General features: G+C 40.5%; 1 protein-coding gene across 1 annotated transcript; it reads right to left on the reverse strand.

Moving 5' to 3' along the window:
• Nucleotides 1-176: 176 nt before the first annotated feature.
• Nucleotides 177-21,102, reverse strand: LOC114545340 (B-cell receptor CD22-like). Its single transcript, XM_028563618.1, has 11 exons — nt 21,096-21,102; nt 20,476-20,767; nt 20,277-20,290; nt 19,265-19,534; nt 18,311-18,349; nt 3,117-3,338; nt 2,774-2,861; nt 2,588-2,657; nt 1,365-1,442; nt 853-930; nt 177-424 (listed from the first exon to the last, which is right to left on the reverse strand). Exons 1-11 carry the CDS (start codon nt 21,100-21,102, stop codon nt 392-394), a joined length of 1,191 nt encoding a protein of 396 aa, XP_028419419.1. The 3' UTR covers nt 177-391.
• Nucleotides 21,103-21,776: the final 674 nt, after the last annotated feature.

Consider the following 21,776-nt stretch of genomic DNA (forward strand, 5'->3'; position numbering starts at 1 on the left):
CTTTAGAACAGATTAAACCGTAATATGTTTTCACAGAGTGAGGAGGGAACAGTTCTGAATTAAATCAACAATATTCTCTGTTTACCTCATGTAAAAGTACCAACACAAAAAAAAAAAACATTATAAAAAGCTGATTAAAATAAAAATAAAAGTCAGCCGGACAGGTCATCTGACCGTCAGATGATCTGAAAAATAAATGATGTTTGACATCTCGACATGATTCAGATCAAGCTGCCATCACCACATTCTTCTAAATGTTCTGCTACATGCTGCTGCTAACTCCTATCTGCTGCTGCTACTGAAAATTGACAATAAAATCTTCTGGAGTTGAAGGTTCATGCGTCCTCCATAGCCTCGCTCTCCACAGGGATATTTCTCATATCTCATCTTCTCAGATGTTCCCATACACAGGACAAGAGTCTGACTGATAGGGAGAGATGACAAAATGAGGACCTCATTCATGATAACTGCATATATTAAGAGTTTATCAGAAACGTTTAATTTTTATCATGTTTAAATGTAAATTATTTGCTTTACACGTTTTTCACCTTGTAGAGCATTTATGAGCCAAGTTATTGTAACTGTGATATCTATATATATGTATATATAATTCTCTCTCTCTCTCTTTCTCTCTCTCTCTCTCTTTCTCTCTCTCTCAATTCTATTCAATTCAAATGGGCTTTGTTGGCATGAAAAGTATCAAGAACAGTGTTGCCAAAGTATCAAACTACAATTTGTCCAAATATTCAGAGAGAACACAATAAACAGTGTGTGTGTGTGTGTGTGTGTGTGTGTGTGTGTGTGTGTGTGTGTGTGTGTGTGTGTGTGAGGTGAGAGTACTGGACTTCATACCAGGTCTTCCTGCTCCTCTGGGTCTTCTGTCTTTGCTGCAGTGTCTGAGATGTTCTCATAGTCAGGACAAGAGTCTAACTGATGGGGAGAGACGACAAAATGAGGACCTCATTCATGATAACTAAATATATTAAGAGTTTATCAGAATTTATTTTTTTAATCATGTTTAAATGTAAATTATTTGCTGATAATTCACTTTACACCTTTTTCACCTTGTAGAGCATTTATGAGCCAAGTTATTGTAACTGTGATATATACAGTATATATACAGTAGCCTATATATATATATGTGTGTATCTCTCTCTCTCTCTCTCTCTCTCTCTCTCTCTCAATTCTATTCAACTCAAAGGGGCTTTGTTGGCATGAAAAGTATCAAGAACAATGTTGCCAAAGTATCAAACTAAAATTTGTCCAAATATTCAGACAGAACACAATAAACAGTGTGTGTGTGTGTGTGTGTGTGTGTGTGTGTGTGTGTGTGTGTGTGAGGGTGAGAGTACTGGACTTCATACCAGGTCTTCCTGCTCCTCTGGGTCTTCTGTCTTTGCTGCAGTGTCTGAGATGTTCTCATAGTCAGGACAAGAGTCTAACTGATGGGGAGAGACGACAAAATGAGGACCTCATTCATGATGACTAAATATATTAAGAGTTCATCAGTTTTATATCAGAGTTTATATTTACCTTTTTCACGCTACAACTGAATTCCCACGGGACTTCAGCGAGACTGCAATTAGCAGTCTAAAACACTATTTTACTGTACAGGGCATAAACAGAATTCGGCCCGTATCCATGTAGTTACATAGTCACTAATATGGTCATAACCACTACAGTGCTCAATTACCTATTTGTGAGGGTGAAATAAAATAAAAATTTTCGCCGCGAAGGCTTGAACGGTCTTCTGGAAGACCTCCACCAGACCAGCGGGCGCTTGTTGGATTGTTGTCGGCCTCGGCAGGCGAGGGAGGCGGGGTGGAAGTAGAAGCATGCCGGTCGGGGCTGCTAGCCTGGCTAAGGAAACTACCACACAATTCGCCACTGCAGAGACTCATATTCACCAACGACAGCACACAAAATGGATATATATGCTACAAATACACATGAAACTGCTGCGTGATGATTATTACCGGAGCCTGGATGAACACACTCACTCATCCCAGACGGCAGCTAGCAGCTAAGAGGGTAGGTGAATTTAAACAATGGCTAAGTTGCTAAATGCATCTTGTTGTCATGTAAGGTCCCTGTTCATGTTGCACAGACATTTTAATTGCATTTTGTGTCTGTTAAGAGGCACAAAGGCACTCTTTATCTTATGCCCCCATAACTGCCGTTTTAGCTGAGTGGGAGCTCTCGGCATTAGCTGCAGCAGCTCCGTGTTGCTAGCACCGATTCGGCTCGTTTTTTTTGCTGTCGACAGTACTCATATACATATAGCAATCAAGATTAATGTAAAAATTGTCCGGAGTTCTCCTTTAAGCAATATCAAACGAAAATTTTAAATTCTAATAAAAATGTAAAGACTTAGGAGAAATAATATAAATATGTACAGATATTTAAAGCACTATAACAAATGTATAACTAATCAAACACAGCATTCTTTTTTTGGGATGTGCGTGTGTGTGTGCGCGCATGTGAGTGTGTATGTGCGTGTGTGTGTGTGTTTGTGTATGAGTGTGGGTATGTCTCTCTCTCTCTCTCTCTCTCTCTCTCTCTCTCTCTCTCTCTCTCTGTCTCTCACCTCTAGCTCTACAGGCTCATGTGGTTTAGTGGTGGAGCTCAGAGTTTTCTTCTTCCTGAATTGAGTCCAACTACAACAACAAATAAAGAATGCAACATAATGAAATTCACAACACAGAAACTAAAGGAAGCTAGAAGAAGATAATAAAACAACGGTGACTGAACTGATGGATTTGTGTTGTTTTACCTCGCCCACAGACTCAGGAGCAGCAGAGGAATCAGCATTAGGACCACCACAGTCGGCCAGATGATATGCATTATTGTTGTTGAATTCCCTGGAAATATAGATAAATATATGATACACCTCATTAGTAGGATCAGACTGATGAATCACTTTGCTGTCTGTTAATCAGTCAGTCAGTGTCATCCACCTCTGACATGATGGAGGTTCCTCCCTGAACACAGCTACACAAAAACAGTTTGGAAATGCACACATGGAATTTAATTTTCTGGGTTGCTACATATTAACATGTGAATCAGGTCTGGTGCAGTTAACAGGTGTCTGTGCAGGTGAAAGTGGAGAAACTTACCTGCTCCAACAATCAGATGTAAGGTGGAGTTCTGACGTCCTCTGCTGTTCTGGGCTTCACAGTAATAATTCCCACTGTGTTCAGGTCTAACATCAGTGATGGTGAAGATCTGTCCTGATGCTTTTGGTGAGTCTTCATTCTCCTTGTACCAGGTGTAGTTAGCTGCTGGGTTAGCATCACTGCTACAGGTCAGAGTCACTGAACTGCCCTCCACTATCTCAGCATACACAGAGAGAAGCCTCGGAGCATCTGGAGGGAAAAACATTTGCGTTTTAATGAAATATCAACATTTAAATTTTTTAAAACTGAACTCTTTTTTTTTTTTTACAGCATGTGTGTGATTAGTCTGTGATATGGGCGTTCAACAAGGCAGCATTCTTGAACCCTTAATTTTTCTTTTATACATTAATGATCTCCCTCAAGTGTATAAACACTCAAAATGCTTACTGTACGCTAATGATTACATTTTCTTTTCAGATTCAAAATAGCACTTCACCAACACTTGCTGCACTTTTCCCGACACACAATATGAGAACAGTACGCGTCACTAGGTCAGTTTCACAGGCATTCATTCCAGTTCCTCCATAAAAAAACAACTATGGTCAGAAATCCTTTTTTCATACATACACCAAAATTTGGAATGACATTCCCTATCACATCAGAACACTACCATCTATCACCTATTTCAAAAAGGCATATAAACTGTTCCTTCTTGACAGTTACACTTGCACTCATTGATTGTTCATGTTATTGTCCAAGTCTTGTTTGTTTGCTTGTTGTTTTTAGTTGTCTGTATCTGTCTAGCCCAGCGGTTCTCAAAGTGTGGGGCGCGCCCCACTGGTGGGGAATAGAGACGTGACAGGTTGGGCGCGCCAAACGGGAGGAAATTTTCCTTTTTATGCCTTTATATCTTTATCCAGACATCCCAACTGTCCCGGAAGTTCCGGGAATCTCCCGCATATTGATAGCGGCTCCTTGACGCCCGCAAATGAGATCAAATCTCCCGGAATTTGGAGCAAGAACGCGCACTAGACTAGAGAGTGACTGCGTGTGTGTGTGTGTGTGTGTGTGTGTGTGTGTGTGTGTGTGTGTCAGGGTACCGCGGGGTCTTAAAAGCATTGAAAAAGTCTTAAATTTGATCGTCTCAAATTAAGGCCTTAAAAGCCTTGGATTTGGTATACAAAGTCTTGGATTTCGTTACAAAGGTCTTATATTGTTTGCCTTTCCTAGGATTAAGTTCATACCGTAACAAAATTAACTGTTACCAATGTAGGCTAATTAAAAACTGACCGTCGCCCGTCGCTGGACGCACCGGAGGACCGAGACACAAAACACGCCTCTCTGACCGGTACCGGGGGGGGGTTAGCGGTTAAACTGAGTGGAGGATGTGCGGAAATGTGTCGGTGTGTCGAGCCTGGCTGGCCACTCGGCGCCTTCAGACAAAGCTCAAGATAACAGGCCAACGGCTTATTAGCTAGTCAAACACCGAGCGGCTCCATTAATCTGCTCGGTGCGTCTTAACAAACAGAGCGAGCAGCCGCCGGACTCTAACATCTGTTGATCCGTGCAGGACTTCACTGTGAGCGGACCGTTTAGAGACGATGTGACCGGCAGGTAACGTTAAAGGTTCGCTGCTACTGTAGCAGAGCTGCAAGGAAACCAGGGCTCTCAAGTGTTACACATTGAGCGTGACTGTCACGCACTCCCGCCACACATTGTATTTCTCACGCGGAAAAACTATTTATAACATATTTAATATTCTGCAGCGCCCAGAAGTTTTCCGGCGAGCCGCTCTCACTATGGAACTGACAGGAATCAAGCGTGTCTTCCCTGGAGTTCTTAGTCAAGCCTGCCACTTATCAGCCAATCAAAAAAAAAAGAAAGGGGCTATACAATAGCCAATCAGAAAATAGTACTATTGTATCTGGGTAAGATTTAACGCAACAACCAATGAGAAAAAAGCATAGAGCAGCGTACAGACACTTCCCTAAACGTTCCCAAACGGGGCTCTGAGTCTGTCAGAAGGTCTGAGATCTACCGTATCAGCACAGCAATCACGTAATGCACAGCAGACTATGATGCAGGTAGATTATTTTATAGTTTTTTTTTTAGGTACTTTATTTTTCTCAAAATATCATGACTCCTCCAAATCTCAGAGAACACAGATATATTTTGAATGTGCAAAAAGTTTTGAACATGAGCAGAAATCTTGCTCAAAACACATCTGAAATATTACAGTCCAGGGGTGTATTAATTCATTAAAATTAATGAATTTATCATTGAGGTGAATAATTGTCATATGCGCTTTTAAGGAGGTTACTTCCTCAACAAAAGTTGTCACTGCCTGTCCTTAAAACTTAAGAGCCCTGAGTAAATGCTGTACTGAGCTGTGTGTTTTCAGTGTTAAACACAGCTGCAGCTATTCATGCATGACTGTTGTTGGTGATTTCCAGAGGTGGAAGACTTACTCACATCATGTATTTCAGTAAAAGTAAAAAAAAAACAGTGTTTTAGAGTTACAAATTGTCAGTTACAAGTCCTGCATTCAACATTGTCCTTAAGTAAAATATACTGTACTTAAAGTACCAAAAAGTAAAAGTGCTCATTATGCAGTGTAATATATCTTATATTATTGGATTATATTATATTATTATGCCACATCATATCTCTGTGAGATGGGCTTTTCAGCTGTTGCTTCACTGAAAACAAAGTACAGATCTCAGCTGAACATTGAGCATGACTTGAGAGTGGCAGTATCAAGCCTGCAACCCCAGTTTGAGAAATCGTCCGATGCAAAACAGGCTCATTGCAGCCACTAATGCAGGGATAAACAGACCTGTCTTGCCAAATTGATTTCTTTTTTTCTTTTTTTAACAGATTGCAAAGTGGCGCTTTTATTTATTTTCTATTTTTGAACTTGATACAAATTTTGACACAGCTGTACTTTTATTTTCTTTATTTTTGAACTTGTTGTTATTGGATGTAGATTGTTAGTTTGTATTTAGATACAACTTGTTACTATACTGATACTAGTTGTTCAATAATTTGGAACAGTTTAAGCTTGTTGCGTATTTCACTAGCATTGTGTTGGGCCGATGGGGGCAGGTGGGGCTTGAAAATTCCGCCTTGTCCAAAGTGGGGAATGACCGAAAAAGTTTGAGAACCACTGGTCTAGCCCATGCTAATGTCCTGTACATTTGTTTCTGGCTCCATGTGCCGTAACTCTGTTCTATGTTTTACGTTTCTGCAGAACAAGAACCTGCTGGAAACCAGTTTTTAAACTGAGTTAGGCCTGTTTAAACAGTAACTTAATGTTACTTTTAATGCTTTCCTGTTTAATAAATGAAATGAAATAAAATGAAAAAATTATAATAAATTATAGTTAGGTGACTGCTGTTCTTTTAACTGATGCCAACAGCAAATAAAACTACCTATTTATCATCCACTGCTGTTCAGTGACCCACAACTGTGAATGTGAAGAATTGAAGAAAGCAGGTATGATCAGCAAAGTAAGCCTAAACAGTGGAGTGTTGCTTATTATATTAAAGCTGTTTCCTCACATTTCACATCAATAAAGATGGATTCAGATGTCCTTTTCCCCAGCTGGTTCTCAGCTGTACAGTAGTACTCTCCAGAGTCAGAGGACTGGATGGAGCTGAAGACGAGCTGTGCCTTTCCATTGAGAGGTTTACCATCCTTGTACCAGGTGTAGTTAGCTGCTGGGTTAGCATCACTGCTACAGGTCAGATTCACTCTACTGTTCTCTCTGATTTCCCCAGTGGGAGTCAGAGACAGGGGAACAACCTTTGGAGCATCTGGAGAAGATAACAGGAAAATAAGTTAACTTTAATAAGAAAATGTGGGGAAGTGTGGTATATTTGTGTATGTGTGTGTGTGTAACAAACTCACACACTGGAGGAGAGTGGTAATCTTCATATCCTGTAACAGCACAGGAATAGCTGTTGTTATCTTCAACAGAGACTCTGAGAGAAGAAGATGTTTCTCCATCCATTTTCTGTCCATTACTGAACCAGACATATGAAGGATTATCAGGTACATTACAGCTGCTGTGACACCTCAGCTCTCCCTGGGTCCATGATCTTGTCACCTGCACCTGGAGGTCTGCAAAGGTCAAAAGAGAGCAGAAATGTAATTTCAAACTAAACCATTAAAGTACATGCATGCAAACAGACACACAAAAGATTCAAAGGGAAAACAATTGGAAACAAATATTCCAATAAAATATTACCAGTAACAGACAATGTGACTCCAGGTGAACCAGTAAAACCTCCAAGTATATGGTTAGTTATGAACCTGAACTTGTACTCAGCCGAGTCACTCTCTCTCAGGTCTGTGATTCTCAGAGTGCAGCTCAACTTATCACAGTGATACTGCACACGACCTGTGTAGTCTGAATCTGTTTTCAGATCCACAGGTTCATAATCTCTCCATTTAGCAAACCATAATCGTTCTCGAACTTCTATAGTTTGATGACTTGCTGTGGATGGGTATCTGTAGGTGCACGGTATGTCCACGGTTGATCTCTTTAAGGCACAGATCGGAGTGGAAGGGTAAGTTACTCCCCAGTCACTCTGGCCCTGTATCACTGCAACACAGAGCACAGCAGGAAGCACAATCAGACTCAGAACATAAAAGTAAGGACAGAATTTAATGAGGTTCTCCAGTATGGAAACTTGCTAGATGACAAACACTTTGACCAAAGCTACTTGGCTCTAGAACGTCTCACTGCATGTTCATAAGACGAAGATGTCTTACATCATCATTTTGGGGAAATATTTCTTTCATATGGAATCTTATGTTATTAATAATTTAGTTTAAAATAAAAGTGCATAAACAGATCTGACGTTTTAATTAGGTTATATCTGCATTAAGTGAAGACAGTGAACACGTGGAGAAGTGCAAAGACAAAGTGTTGCTTAGTGGTCAGCAATGCATTGAAGGTTTGAATCTTAATGCAGTTTTAAAGGAAATGAGAGGGAGGGATTGTCTGAAATGCTGTGTCTGAAACCTCACACCTTCTGCGAGAAACAAAATGATGGGGAAGTTTGGTTTGTATCTTTGAACTCTTAATAGATGTTACTTTATTCTCTTAAAAAAGGACATACATTTATAGTTTACCTAAAATGACACTAACAGTTCCAGTTATACAGTTAATTAAAAAGCAGCACTACCATTACTGTGCAATGATGCACCACCATTCAATGTTCAGGTAAAAGGATACAGGGGGGTGTTGCATGCGTAAATGTTTTTACAGAAGAGTCTGAAACACATCATTACCTACGACAAGATGCAAGAAAGAAACAGAAGTGAATGTGTTTCACTGGTTTGCATCACATCACAAATGAAATCCAGAAAAGTCAATGATTTAGGAATTCAAATATTTTTTGTATAACGTTTTTAAAACTCTGAATAAGTGTTCTAAATGCCTTACAGTGTGTAAATGTATGATGTGTAAATGAATGATAAACAGTACCTGGCACAGAGAGAAGGAAGACAACAAATCCCCTCGCTGCTGCCGTTAAACTCATAGCTGCTCCTCTCATCTCTCTGTGTGACAACATGTCAGCAGATAAAATAATGTACACAGGAGGTATACAGTATCAATAAACTAATCAATAAACAGTTTCTACTTACAGTGAAGACGGACGTCGTCTTAAAAGATGCCTCTCTGTTGTCAGTGAGCAGAAGACTGATATCAGGCTGGTAAAGACTACATTTCCTTCCTCTTTTGATCATTAATATGCACAATGACCCACATGCCAGTACATACCCACAACACAACAAACTTATGTTGTTTTACAAACTATTGTCTTAAAAAGGGAATAAGTCACACAGTCTTCAGGTGTAGTGAACAAACAGGAATGTATTTGACCTGTAAACCAGGAGGCAGTTTCACTGAACAGGATGAAACACAGAGTATTAAACATAAGAGGGGGATGGAAAATGGCATGATTATGTTTTTCGGATTCTCTCTTCTCTGTTTTCTCTGAGGTCAGGTTGCTTCTCTTTGCTGAGAAAAGCCGAACACTGAGGTGTGACAAACTCACACGTCTGTTAGTGTTAACTAAACATGGACATGTTGAGTGTGTTTGTGTGCTTGTGTGTGTGTGTGTGTGTGTGTGTTTGTGTGTGTAGGGGATGGGATGGAGGTGGGGTGGGGTGGTGTTGTTTGTATGTTTTTTATTGTGCCCTGCCAGGGGACTGCAGATTTAAAAAGTCTGGTACAATGCATCAAAAGGTAAAATTTATGTTTAAAATTGTACATGGTCCCTAACAAAAAAATAAATAAATAAAAACAAAGTAACATATTAACCTTTATTTATTCATTCACTCTTTGCCCTGATCACATTCACACAATTAAACATTTATACCTTGAATCTGCCCAGTACAACCACAGCCTGATCTGCTGGCCACTGAACAACTCCACTGGAGCAGTTGGGGATAATGGCCTTGCTCAAGGGCAGCACCCTGGTGGTAATGAGGAAGGGACAAGCACTGCTCTTTCAATTTCACCACCCAGATTTTATCCTGCCGGTCTGGGGATTGAACCATATAATAATATAATATATAATATATGTGAGTTGTGTGTAGTCATGAGACTTGGTTACAACTCCAGGGAAGACACATTTGAACTCCCTGTTTAATGTATAGACCCGGATACACAAATGGTTAACTTAAGCTTTGATTACATTTTAGTTCAGGAATGTGAAGTGTATGTTAGAAACAGTTTTTTAGTATCAAGCGGATAGGTGGAATGCAGGGGGGCGGCTCTTGGGTTAGTGTGTGTGTGAGAACTGAAGAAATCTACCCGGAGACAGGCGTGGAAATGACGTTGTCAAGGAAGAAGTTAAAAGATTAGGGATATGGTTAGATGGGTTTCACAATTTTGAGAGGGACTGAGTGGACCTGAACCCTGTATACGGTTTGTCTGTGGTCAGAGAAACTTAGGATCTTTTTTGTATACCCACACGTGTATTATAACTTAAATGCTGGACTTCAGTAAACTTGCTTAACTAAACTCTTCATCTCAGATTGATCCTTGTGTCCTGGTAAACTTAAGTCCGATGTAAGAAAGTGCTGGAATAAATAAATTAGAGTCAGATTTGACAGGCCTTAGGGCCTTATTTTAGACAGAATTCTCTTCAGCCTTTAAAGCAGACAGTGGAGGGAGCACTCAGAGTGATGGAGCTTGAATGGGCCACACTTCAGTTTCCCCACCAGAGGACAGTGAAACATCACAGATACTGAATCAGGACCCTGAAACAACATTTTACCATCCATCACTGATTGTTCATAATTAGAGTGTTGCAGAAGGTATCCCTTATAGACTTTTATTTGAAAAAGGCTTTACCATTTAGTGAACCTTGACCTACTCTGCTTTGATGAATGACCCCAAAGAATAAAAAAAAAAACTGTGTCTGTTCATCTTTATATCAGCAACATCCAAAATCAAAATAAACTTAAACACTGTGTCTCATTTCATACTCATAGGGACACAAAGTAAGCATGTGAAAAATAAGACAAAGCAAAATAAACTTTATTTGTCTTGATAGCTTGTTAATGAAATGCTATTCCAAAATGTTGCACACTAATGTTTCACAGAGTTGTCCAACAGCTCCTTCACTTGTTGTAGAAGCTGTTTATTGGAATCAGACAGGAACACTTGGAAAATGTAACATGTAGCAAAGTGTCCTCCTACTAGTCTTATCTTTGATTTCAATGTGTGAAAATCTAAACTGTACATATAGTAATATGTGATGCATTCAGTTCACTGTCTCCGTTATGAACAAACTCTATTGGCTCTGTCAGCCAGGACAGGTACAAACCCAGAGACTGCTCAGGAGTTTTCAAAAGTTATTTATTACGTAGCATTTCAAAAATACAACTTTAAACGATAATTTCTGTAATATAACTTGCTCTACAGGAAACAATAAGCTTGCATATACATCAGTAAGTCACACAGCACCTGACCATCAGATGATCTAAACAATAAATCATGTTTGATGTCTCGACATGATTCAGATCAAGCTGCCAACACCAAATTATTCTAAATGGCTGGTCCTGGCCCACCACAAGACCTGCTTACCCCCCTCACTGGACCCCTTCCAATTTGCCTACCTTCAGAACAGGAGCACAGAGGATGCCATCTCTACAGCAATTCACTCTGCCCTGTCCCACCTTGACAATAGCAACACCTATGTGAGAATGGTGTTCATTGACTTTAGTTCAGCATTCAACATCATCATCCCCTCCAAACTGATCACCAAACTCAGTGAACTAGGCATCAATACCTCCCTCTGTAACTGGATTCTGGACTTTCTAACCAACAGACCTCAGTCTGTTAGGTTAGATAATCACACCTCCTCAACCATCACCCTGAACACCGGCATACCACAGGGATGTGTGCCGAGCCCTCTCCTTTTCTCCCTTTTCACCTACGACTGCACACCTGTACATGGCTCTAACACCATTGTCAAGTTTGCAGACGACACTACGGTGATTGGTCTCATCAGCAACAACGATGAGACGGCCTACAGGGAGGAGGTCCACCACCTATCATCGTGGTGCACTGACAACAACCTGGCTCTCAACACCGAGAATACCAAAGAGCTCATTGTGGACTTCAGGAAGCCTAAAGCTAGCACACACACACCCATTCTCATCAACGGGACTGGGCTGTCACCCTACTGAACTCTTGCTCTGCATCTCGGTGACAATTAGCCTACTTAACCCCCCACACACACACACACACACGGACAATTTGCACTACCCTATCCCACCCATACTGTTCTATTTATTTATTTACAAATGTACATACTGTGATTACACCTATACATAGCCAGATTCTACTGCTCTTCATACTATTCATCCTGGAAATACACTTTTCTTACTACTCTTATAATGTTACCACACTGTACATAGCTGTACTATACTGTACATATCTGTCTATATGGTTCATACAGAATATACATATTTTATCCATATATTTTTTTCTTATTATATATTCTGCTAATACACTGCATATATCTATATTATTCTTACTATTATTATAATGTCACTGCTACTACATAGCACATATCTGTACATGTTGTTCATACATTGTTCATATTACATAGCCATATTTATTCTGCTCTTATAACACTGCAATATATTTCTTGTCCTGCCTATGCACCACCTGTCTATACTTTGTATATCACATTGCTATTTTTGCACTTCTGCTTAGACGCAAACTGCATTTTGTTGTCTTTGTACTTGTACTCTGCACAATGACAATAAAGTTGAATCTAATCTAATCTAATCTACATGCTGCTGTTGACTCCTACCTGCTGCTGATCCTGAAAACTGACTGAATAAAATCTTCTGGAGTTGAAGGTAAATGTATCCACATCCCCCGCACCCTCCACAGCCTCGCTCTCCACAGGGATATTTCAGTGTCATACTGCGTTGTTTCCATCAGGTAAGTCCCGCCTCTGGTTCAACTGCATCTGCAGAAAATCACATAAAACTGGTGTAAAGTTACGGATGGAACTGTGACTGTAAATCTGAAGTGGGCCTGTTGTATTGGATGCAGGAGGCTCTAACCTGGCTGGACTTCATACCAGGTCTTCCTGCTCCTCTGGGTCTTCTTAATGTGCTGTAGTGTATGAGATGTTCTCATACACAGGACAAGAGTCTAACTGATGGGGAGAGACGACAAAATGTTTAAATGCAAATTATTTGCTGATAATTCACTTCACACCTTCACCTTGTAGAGCATTTATGAGCCAAGTTATTATAACTGTGATATATATATATATATATATATATATATATATATATATATATATATATATATATATATATATACCACAGTTATAATTTGTTGGGATGAAAAGTGTCAAGAACAATGTTGCCAAAGTATCAAAATACAATTTGTCCAAATATTCAGACAGAACACAATAAACAGTTATATGAACATGAACAAAATTTTAGGATGGATTCATATTAATAACATAAATCTATTTGTATAAATAAAAGATATTAAGCAATATCAAACGAACAAATTAAATTCTTATAAAAATGTAAAGACAGGAGAAATAATATAAATATGTACAGCTATTTAAAGCGCCTTAAGAAATGTATAACTAAACAAACAGCATTCTTTTTTTTAGGAATGTTTTTGTGTGCATGTGTGTGTGTGTGTGTGTGTGTGTGTGTGTGTGTGTGTGTGTGTGTGTGTGTGTGTGTGTATAGCGTATAGCGCTGAATAGGTATAGCGCTGAATAGCCTCACTACCAAAGACAACCTCCGACGGCTCCTTGCTGAAAACCTTAACAAACTCCCGGAGGAACAACCGACTGGCTAGCTCTGCGCCAGACTATTCATAGTGCAGCCTCAGAGGCGCTCGGCCAATAAAGGAAACATCACCAGGACTGGTTTGACTGCAACTTACCTGAGATACAGTTACTCCTAAAAACCAAGCATGAGGCCCACAAAGCTCTCCTGTCCTGCCATGGATCTCCCACCCTTAAAATCACCTTCACTGCTGCAAGAACAGAAACCCAGCGAGCCCTCTGGACTATGGAGGATACCTGGTGGGTACAAAAGGCGCGAGAAATCCAGAACATAGCAGACTGCAATAACACTCAAGGCTTCTACGATGCTATAAAAGCATTGTACGGCACAAGGAAGCGGGCGATTGCCCCGGTCCGATCAGCTGACGAGTCCATGCTCTTCAAGGACCACCACGAGATTCTTGCCCGTTGGGCAAATCATTTTGAGAGTCTCTTCAACCACACAGACCCTGTCGACCCACATATTCTGAATAATCTACCAGACCTGCCACCAACCATGCACTTGGACACCCCACTACTTTACTCAGAATTCCAGCAAGATATTGCTGTGATGAAGGACAACAAAAGCACCCAATGGAATCCCTGCAGAGGTTTTCAAACACGGAGGATACATCCTCACGCGTTGCCTGCACCTCCTGATCCAAAACATCCAAAGGACTGCAAGGATGCTAACATTGTGGTCATTTACAAACAGAAAGGAGACAGAGCAGTCTGCGTCAACAGCCGTGGGATATCTCTCCTCTCCGTCACAGGGAAAGTCCTGGCCAAGATCATGCTCAGCAGACTGGTTGAGCACATCTCAGAAGCTGTGCTTCCAGAAACACAGTGTGGCTTCCCGGAAGACCAGATCCACGACAGACATGGTTTTATCTTGAGGCAGCTGCTGGAGAAGAGCCGAGAACATCACAAAGACCTTTACGTAGCCTTCATCGACCTCAGCAAAGCTTTTGACTCCATCAACCATGAGCTGCTCTGGAAACACCTCTCCAAACTTGGGGTACCACCCAAGATTCTCAGCATCCTACAGCAGTTGCATGACGGGATGCAAGCCAGAGTGCTCACAGGAGAACTCGAGTCAGAGTTTTTCGAGGTAAACATTGGGGTGAAGCAAGGATGTGTCTTAGCTCTAGTGCTCTTTAACATTCTCCTCTCTGCCATCACCTGCCTCTTCCACCGTGTCATGGGACATGAAGACGGTGTCCATGTGGAATACTGACTTGACGGAAGCCTTTTCAACATCCGTCAGCTCCAGGCCCACACAAAGACAAAGACCCGCCAAATCTATGAGCTTCAGTATACTGATGACTGTGCCGTCTTAGCTCACAACCCAGATTCTATGCAGCGCACCCTTAAAACAATATCAATTCTGTACCAATCCTTTGGCCTACAGGTCAACATTAAAAAAACCGAGGTCCTTGTCCCATTTCACCACCCCCGCCCCCACACCCCCCAGTTTTCACATAAATAGTGTTCCACTTAAAACAGTGGACCACTTCACCTACCTCGGCTCCACTTTGTCCTCATGCTGATACCTTGACACAGAAATACACACCCGGATAAATAAATCTTCATCATGTTTTGGACGCCTACGCAGCAGGGTTTTACCGTAACCTGAAGATCAGTACCAAGGTCGCTGTTTACAACGCGGTATGGGGCAGAGTCTTGGACCCCATACCGCAAGCATCCCAGAGGCCTTCCATATCCGCTGCCTACAGAAGATCCTCAGTTTGCCTTGGGAAGGTTGAATCCCCCATCCAGACATCCTCAGCAACACTGACTCAATCTGTATGGTAGCAGCTGTGGCCAAAAAACATCTGCGCTGGATAGGGCACACATCGCCTGCCCTGTCAAGTCCTCTACAGTCAATTAATGGGCGCCAAGCGCTTCGCTGGTGGGCAAAAACAGCGCTTTAAGGACTACACCAGGGACCTCATAAAGCGAGCAAACATCCCTATCATGCAGCTTGAATCTCTGGCACTCGACAGATCAGCTGGGCAGGTCACCTGTGCCACTGCAGTCTCTCAAATACACCAAACCAACAAAGACCGACGATCCGAGAGGCGCATCAAGAGACACCAGCGGGCGGCAGGTACCCCCCTGGCATCTGGTTTCCCCTGCTCCATCTGAGGGATCGGACTCAACACCCACAACAAGTGGCACCAGCGGCAAGGTCGCTGAACCAATCCACCCCCATCCCTGGAGCAAGCGTCATCATCGAACACGATGGACAGCTAAGAGAGAGAGTGTGTGTGTGTGTGTGTTCTTGTTTAACTATATTTGTGGGGTCCAAAGACCGGGAGTCCAATATACCAATATACTAGACCCTACAACTTTAAAGGGCTGTTTGAGGGTTAAGACTTGGTTTTAGGATTAGGGATAGAATTAGGTTATGGTTAGGGTGAGGGTTAAGGTTAGGCATTTAGTTGTGATGGTTAAGGTTAGGGTAAGGGGCTAGGAATGCATTATGTCAATGACGGGTCCCCACAAAGATAGTGCCACAAACCTGTGTGTGTGTGCGTGTGTGTGTGTGTGTGTGTGTGTGTGTGTGTGTGTGTGTGTGTGTGTGTGTGTGTGTGTGTGTGTGTGTGCGTGTGTGCGTGTGTGAGTGTGAGTGCTGGACTTCACACCTGGTCTTCCTGCTCCTCTGGGTCTTCTTTCTGTGCTGCAGTGTGTGAGATGTTCTCATACACAGGACAAGAGTCTGACTGATGGGGAGAGATGACTAAATGAGGACCTCATTCATGATAACCAAATATATTAAGAGTTTTATCAGAATTTTTTTTTTATCATGTTTAAATGTAAATAATTTGCTGATAATTCACCTTACACCTTTTTCACCTTGTAGAGCATTTATGAGCTAAGTTATTATAACAGTGATATATACAGTAATTCTATTCAATTCAAAGGGGCTTTGTTGGCATGAATAGCGTCAAGAACAATGTTGCAAAAGTATCAAAATACAATTTGTCCAAATATTCAGACAGAATACAAATAAACGGTTATATGAACATGAACACAATATTAGGATGGATTCATATGAATTACATGAATCTATTTGTATAAAAAAGGTATTAAGCAACATCAAACGGAACAATTAAATTCTAATAAAAATTTTAAGACAGGAGAAATAATATAAATATGTACAGATATTTAAAGCTCTATAACAAATGAATAACTAAACAAACACAGCATTCCTTTTTAGAGAAGTTTTTGTGTGTGTGTGTGTGTGTGTGTGTGTGTGTGTGTGTGTGTGTGTGTGTGTGTGTGTGTGTGTGTGTGTGTGTGTGTGTGTGTGTATGCATGTTTGTGTGTGTGTATGATTGTGAGTGCTGGACTTCATACCAGGTCTTCCTGCTCCTCTGGGTCTTCTGTCTTTGCTGAAGTGTCTGAGATGTTCCCATACACAGGACAAGAGTCTAACTGATGGGGAGAGACGACAAAATGAGGACCTCATTCATGATAACCAAATATATTAAGAGTTTTATCAGAAACTTTTTTTTTATCATGTTTAAATGTAAATTATTTGCTGATAATTCACTTTACACTTTCTTCACCTTGTAGAGCATTCATTAGCAGAGTTATTATAACAGTGATATATATATATATATATATTTCTTTTTTTTCACTCTCTCTCTCACTCTCTCTCAATTCTATTCAATTCGAAGGGGCTTTGTTGGCATGAAGTGTCAAGAACAATGTTGCCAAAGTATCAAAATACAATTTGTCCAAATATTCAGACAGAACACAATAAACAGTTATATGAACATGAACACAATATTAGGATGGATTCATATTAATTACCTACATCTATTTGTATAAAAAGGTATTAAGCAACATCAAACAAAAAAAATTTAATTCTAATAAAAATGCAAAGACATAGGAGAAATAATATAAAGATGTACAGATATTTAAATCACTATAACAAATGAATAACTAAACAAACACAGCATTCTTTTTTTAGGGATGTGTTTTTGTGTGTGTGGTGTGTGGTGTGTGTGTGTGTGTGCGCGCATGTGTGTATGTGTGTGTGTGAGTGTGGGTATGTCTCTCTCTCTCTCTCTCTCTCTCTCTCTCTCTCTGTCTCTCACCTCTAGCTCTACAGGCTCATGTGGTTTAGTGGTGGAGCTCAGAGTTTTCTTCTTCCTGAATTGAGTCCAACTACAACAACAAATAAAAAATGCAACATAATGAAATTCACAACACAGAAACTAAAGGAAGCTAGAAGAAGAAAATAAAACAACGGTGACTGAAGTGATGGATTTGTGTTGTTTTACCTCGCCCACAGACCCAGGAGCAGCAGAGGAATCAGTATCAGGACCACCACAGTTGGCCAGATGATATGCATTATTGTTGTTGAATTCCCTGGAAATATAGATAAATGCATGATACACCTCATTAGTAGGATCAGATTGATGAATCACTTTGCTGTCTGTTAATCAGTCAGTCAGTGTCATCCACCTCTGACATGATGGAGGTTCCTCCCTGAACACAGCTACACAAAAACAGTCTGGAAATGCACACGTGGAATTTAATTTTCTGGGTTGCTACATATTAACATGGGAATCAGGTCTGGTGCAGTTAACAGGTGCCTGTGCAGGTGAAAGTGGAGAAACTTACCTGCTCCAACAATCAGATGTAAGGTGGAGTTCTGACGTCCTCTGCTGTTCTGGGCTTCACAGTAATAATTCCCACTGTGTTCAGGTCTAACATCAGTGATGGTGAAGATCTGTCCTGATGCTTTTGGTGAGTCTTCATTCTCCTTGTACCAGGTGTAGTTAGCTGCTGGGTTAGCATCGCTGCTACAGTTCAGAGTCACTGAACTGCCCTCCATGATTTCACCAGAGGGACTCACTGACACAGAGGTAATCTTTGGACCATCTAGAAGTGAAAACATCCGTTTTAATAAAATATGAACATTTAAGATTTCAATACAACAGGTTGGATGAGTGAATTATTAGAAATACACATCAGACACACTGTAGGCTACAGTAAGGTGGGTTAGTGGAGCCCGTTTCTCTTATCATCCGTCAAATTTTGAAACATGAACTCTAATTTTACAGCTGTGATGTCCATCTCCTCCTATTGACTCATGAACCTGGGAGCCAAACAATAATCTCACAACAGCAGTGGGCAGAGTACGGAGGAACATCAGGTAATGGTCTAGTGACTTTGACCTCAGTTTCTTTAAGTGGCTTTATTACTACACTCTCATTCTTAATGTTATTTTTCATCTTATTATTTTAACGTGTGATATGCACACTGTGAATGAGTTATTCTCATGTCCTTTAAGAACCTATTTTCTGACCAGATTGCAGGCTTCAGCTGAAATGTGAACTCTTTACGGATTCATTTTGCAAGGAAGATTTTGGATTCGCCAGCTACAGGTCAGATTGACTGAACTCCCTCCACTATCTCACCAGAGGGAAGCTTTGAAAGAGATGTATTAAAATAAATTGACTTTTGAAATATCCAAATCTGAAAATAATTTATTGCCAAGTAAGTAGTACTTACAAGGAATTTGCCTTGGTTGTTGGTGTATACATGAACATGTTAAACATTAAAAACAAACAGTGAATACAGAAACAAATAAAATATACATATAACTATGAATATGACAACAAAACATGGGTTTGTGAATGGATTATGAATATTTTGACAGCCCTAAACCACAGGGTTAATCCTGCTGCCAACCAGGACTATAACTTCAGAAACAGCAGATGTGGTGATCAAAGCAAGCCTTAAAGGGCAGTCATCAGCTGAATGTGGCTTTTTAAATTTGGGCGTTTCACTCACATTTCACATCAATAGAGATAGATCTAGATGTCCTCCTCCCCAGCTCATTCTCAGCTGTACAGTAATACTCTCCAGAGTCAGAGGACTGGATGGAGCGGAAGACAAGCGGTGTATTTTCACTGAGAGGTTGAAGTTCTGGATTCCCATTCTTCTTGTACCAGGTGTAGTTAGCTGCTGGATAAGCATCGATTTGACAGGTCAGAGTCACTGAACTGCCCTCCTCGATTTCACCAGAGGGACTCACTGATACAGAGGGAAGCTTTGGAGCATCTGGAGAAGAAAACATAGGTAGGCAGTAAGTGGTCATTAGTTCTAACAGATGTTGAAAAAGTGACAGAATATAACAGCCCCCTGCAATTTGTGCAGCTCTGTAAAAGGCTTTTTAAAAATGTCATGACAACAGATTAATCACTTTTTAGGCTATTGTTTTGTGTGTGTGTGTGTGTGTGTGTGTGTGTGTGTGTGTGTGTGTGTGTGTGTGTGTGGAACAAGCAATCTACTACCACCACTAGGATGTCTCAGAATGGTTTCAATCAATTTGATGATATAAATTTGCCGTTTCCCTCACATTTCACATGGAGTGCAGACTAGTAGCTGGAGAGCACACACCCCCACCCCAACTGCCCTGTTCCTCACTGTGAAAACTCTCCATTTGTGCATGTACTGTATAGATCCTAAGCACTGTGTGTAGTGTGTTCTAACAACAGAACGAAAAAAATTAATTAATTTCCCCATTGGACTCAATAAAAAGTATTAAAGTATCTATAGTTTTCTAAGTTTGCTCTTTTATTAGTGACAGTGGAGTAAACTCACACACTGGAGGAGAGCGGTAATCTTCATATCCTGTAACAGCACAGGAATAGCTGCCGTTATCTTCAACAGAGACTCTGAGAGAAGAAGATGTTTCTCCATCCATTTTCTGTCCATTACTGAACCAGACATATGAAGGATTATCAGATACATTACAGCTGCTGTGACACCTCAGCTCTCCCTGGGTCAATGATCTTGTCACCTGCACCTGGAGGTCTGCAAAGGTCAAAAGAGAGCAGAAATGTCATTTCAAACTAAACCATTAAAGTACATGCATGCAAACAGACACACAAAAGATTCACAGGAAAACAATTGGAAACAAATATTCCAATAAAATATTACCAGTAACAGACAAAGTGACTCCAGGTGAACCAGTGAAACCACTATGGTTAGTTATGAACCTGAACTTGTACTCAGCCGAGTCTCTCTCTCTCAGGTCTGTGATTGTCAGAGTGCAGTTCTTCTCATCACAGTGATACTGCACCCGACCTGTGTAGTTTGAGTCCTTTTTCAGATCCACAGGTTCATCATCTCTCCCTTTAGCAAACCAGAATCGTTCTCGAACTTCTATAGTTTGATTACTTGCTGTGGATGGGTATCTGTAGGTGCACGGTATGTCCACGGTTGATCTCTTTAAGGCACAGATCGGAGTGGAAGGGTAAGTTACTCCCCAGTCACTCTGGCCCTGTATCACTGCAACACAGAGCACAGCGGGAAGCACAATCAGACTCAGAACATAAAAGTAAGGATGGAATTTTATTGAGGTTCTCCAGTATGGAAACTTACAAAGACAAAGATACATCAGCATTTTGGGGAAATATTTCTTACATATGTAATCTTATGTTAATATTACTATGAGTTTAAAAGTCCATGAAAATGTCTGACTTTCCTTATGTCATATCTGCATTAAGCCACAGTGAACACATATGTGGAGAAGTCCAAAGGCTTAGTGGTCAGCAATGCATTGAAGGTGTTAATCTTAATGCAGTTTAAAGGAAATGAGAGGGAGAGATTGTCTGACGTGCCATGTCTGAAACCTCACACCTTCTTCGAGAGACAAAATTATGGGGAAGTCTGGTTTGTATTTTTGAACTCTTAATAGATGTTATCTTGTTCTCTTAAAAAAGGACGTACATTTATAATTTACCTTAAATGACTGAATCCTTCAGATGCTAACAGCTCCAGTTATACAGTTAATTAAAAAGCAGCACTACCATTACTGTGCAATGATACACAACCATTAAATGTTCAGGTAATATGATACAGGGGGGTGTTGCATGCGTATAAACATTTACGCAATGTGATGACAGTTGTCACCACAAAAAAACCACTGAGTGCTAAACGCGATGATACAGAAGAGTGTGAAACACATCATTACCTACGACAAGATGCAACAAAGAAACAGAAGTGAATGTGTTTTCTGGTTTGCATCACATCACAAATTAAATCTAGAAAAGTTAATCATTTGGGAATTCAATTTTTTTTTTTTTACTTTTTAAAACTCTGAATATGTGTACTAAATGCCCTACAGTATAAATGTATGATGTGTAAATGAATGATAAACAGTACCTGGCACAGAGAGAAGGAAGACAACAAATCCACTCGCTGCTGCAGTTAAACTCATAGCTGCTCCTCTCATCACTCTATGTGACACAATAAAACATGTCAGCAGATAAAATAATGTACACAGGAGGTATACAGT

The sequence above is a fragment of the Perca flavescens genome, chromosome 2 (assembly GCF_004354835.1).
Source record: "Perca flavescens isolate YP-PL-M2 chromosome 2, PFLA_1.0, whole genome shotgun sequence".
Taxonomy (NCBI): domain Eukaryota; kingdom Metazoa; phylum Chordata; class Actinopteri; order Perciformes; family Percidae; genus Perca; species Perca flavescens.

Coding starts and splice junctions, on each gene's coding strand:
- LOC114545340 (XM_028563618.1), bottom strand. Junction 3,339..18,310: donor TGTGTCAGTGAGTCCCTCTG/GTGAAATCATGG, acceptor TCTCTGTGTATG/CTGAGATAGTGGAGGGCAGT. Junction 1,443..2,587: donor ATGAGCCTGTAGAGCTAGAG/GTGAGAGACAGA, acceptor TCTCCCCATCAG/TTAGACTCTTGTCCTGACTA.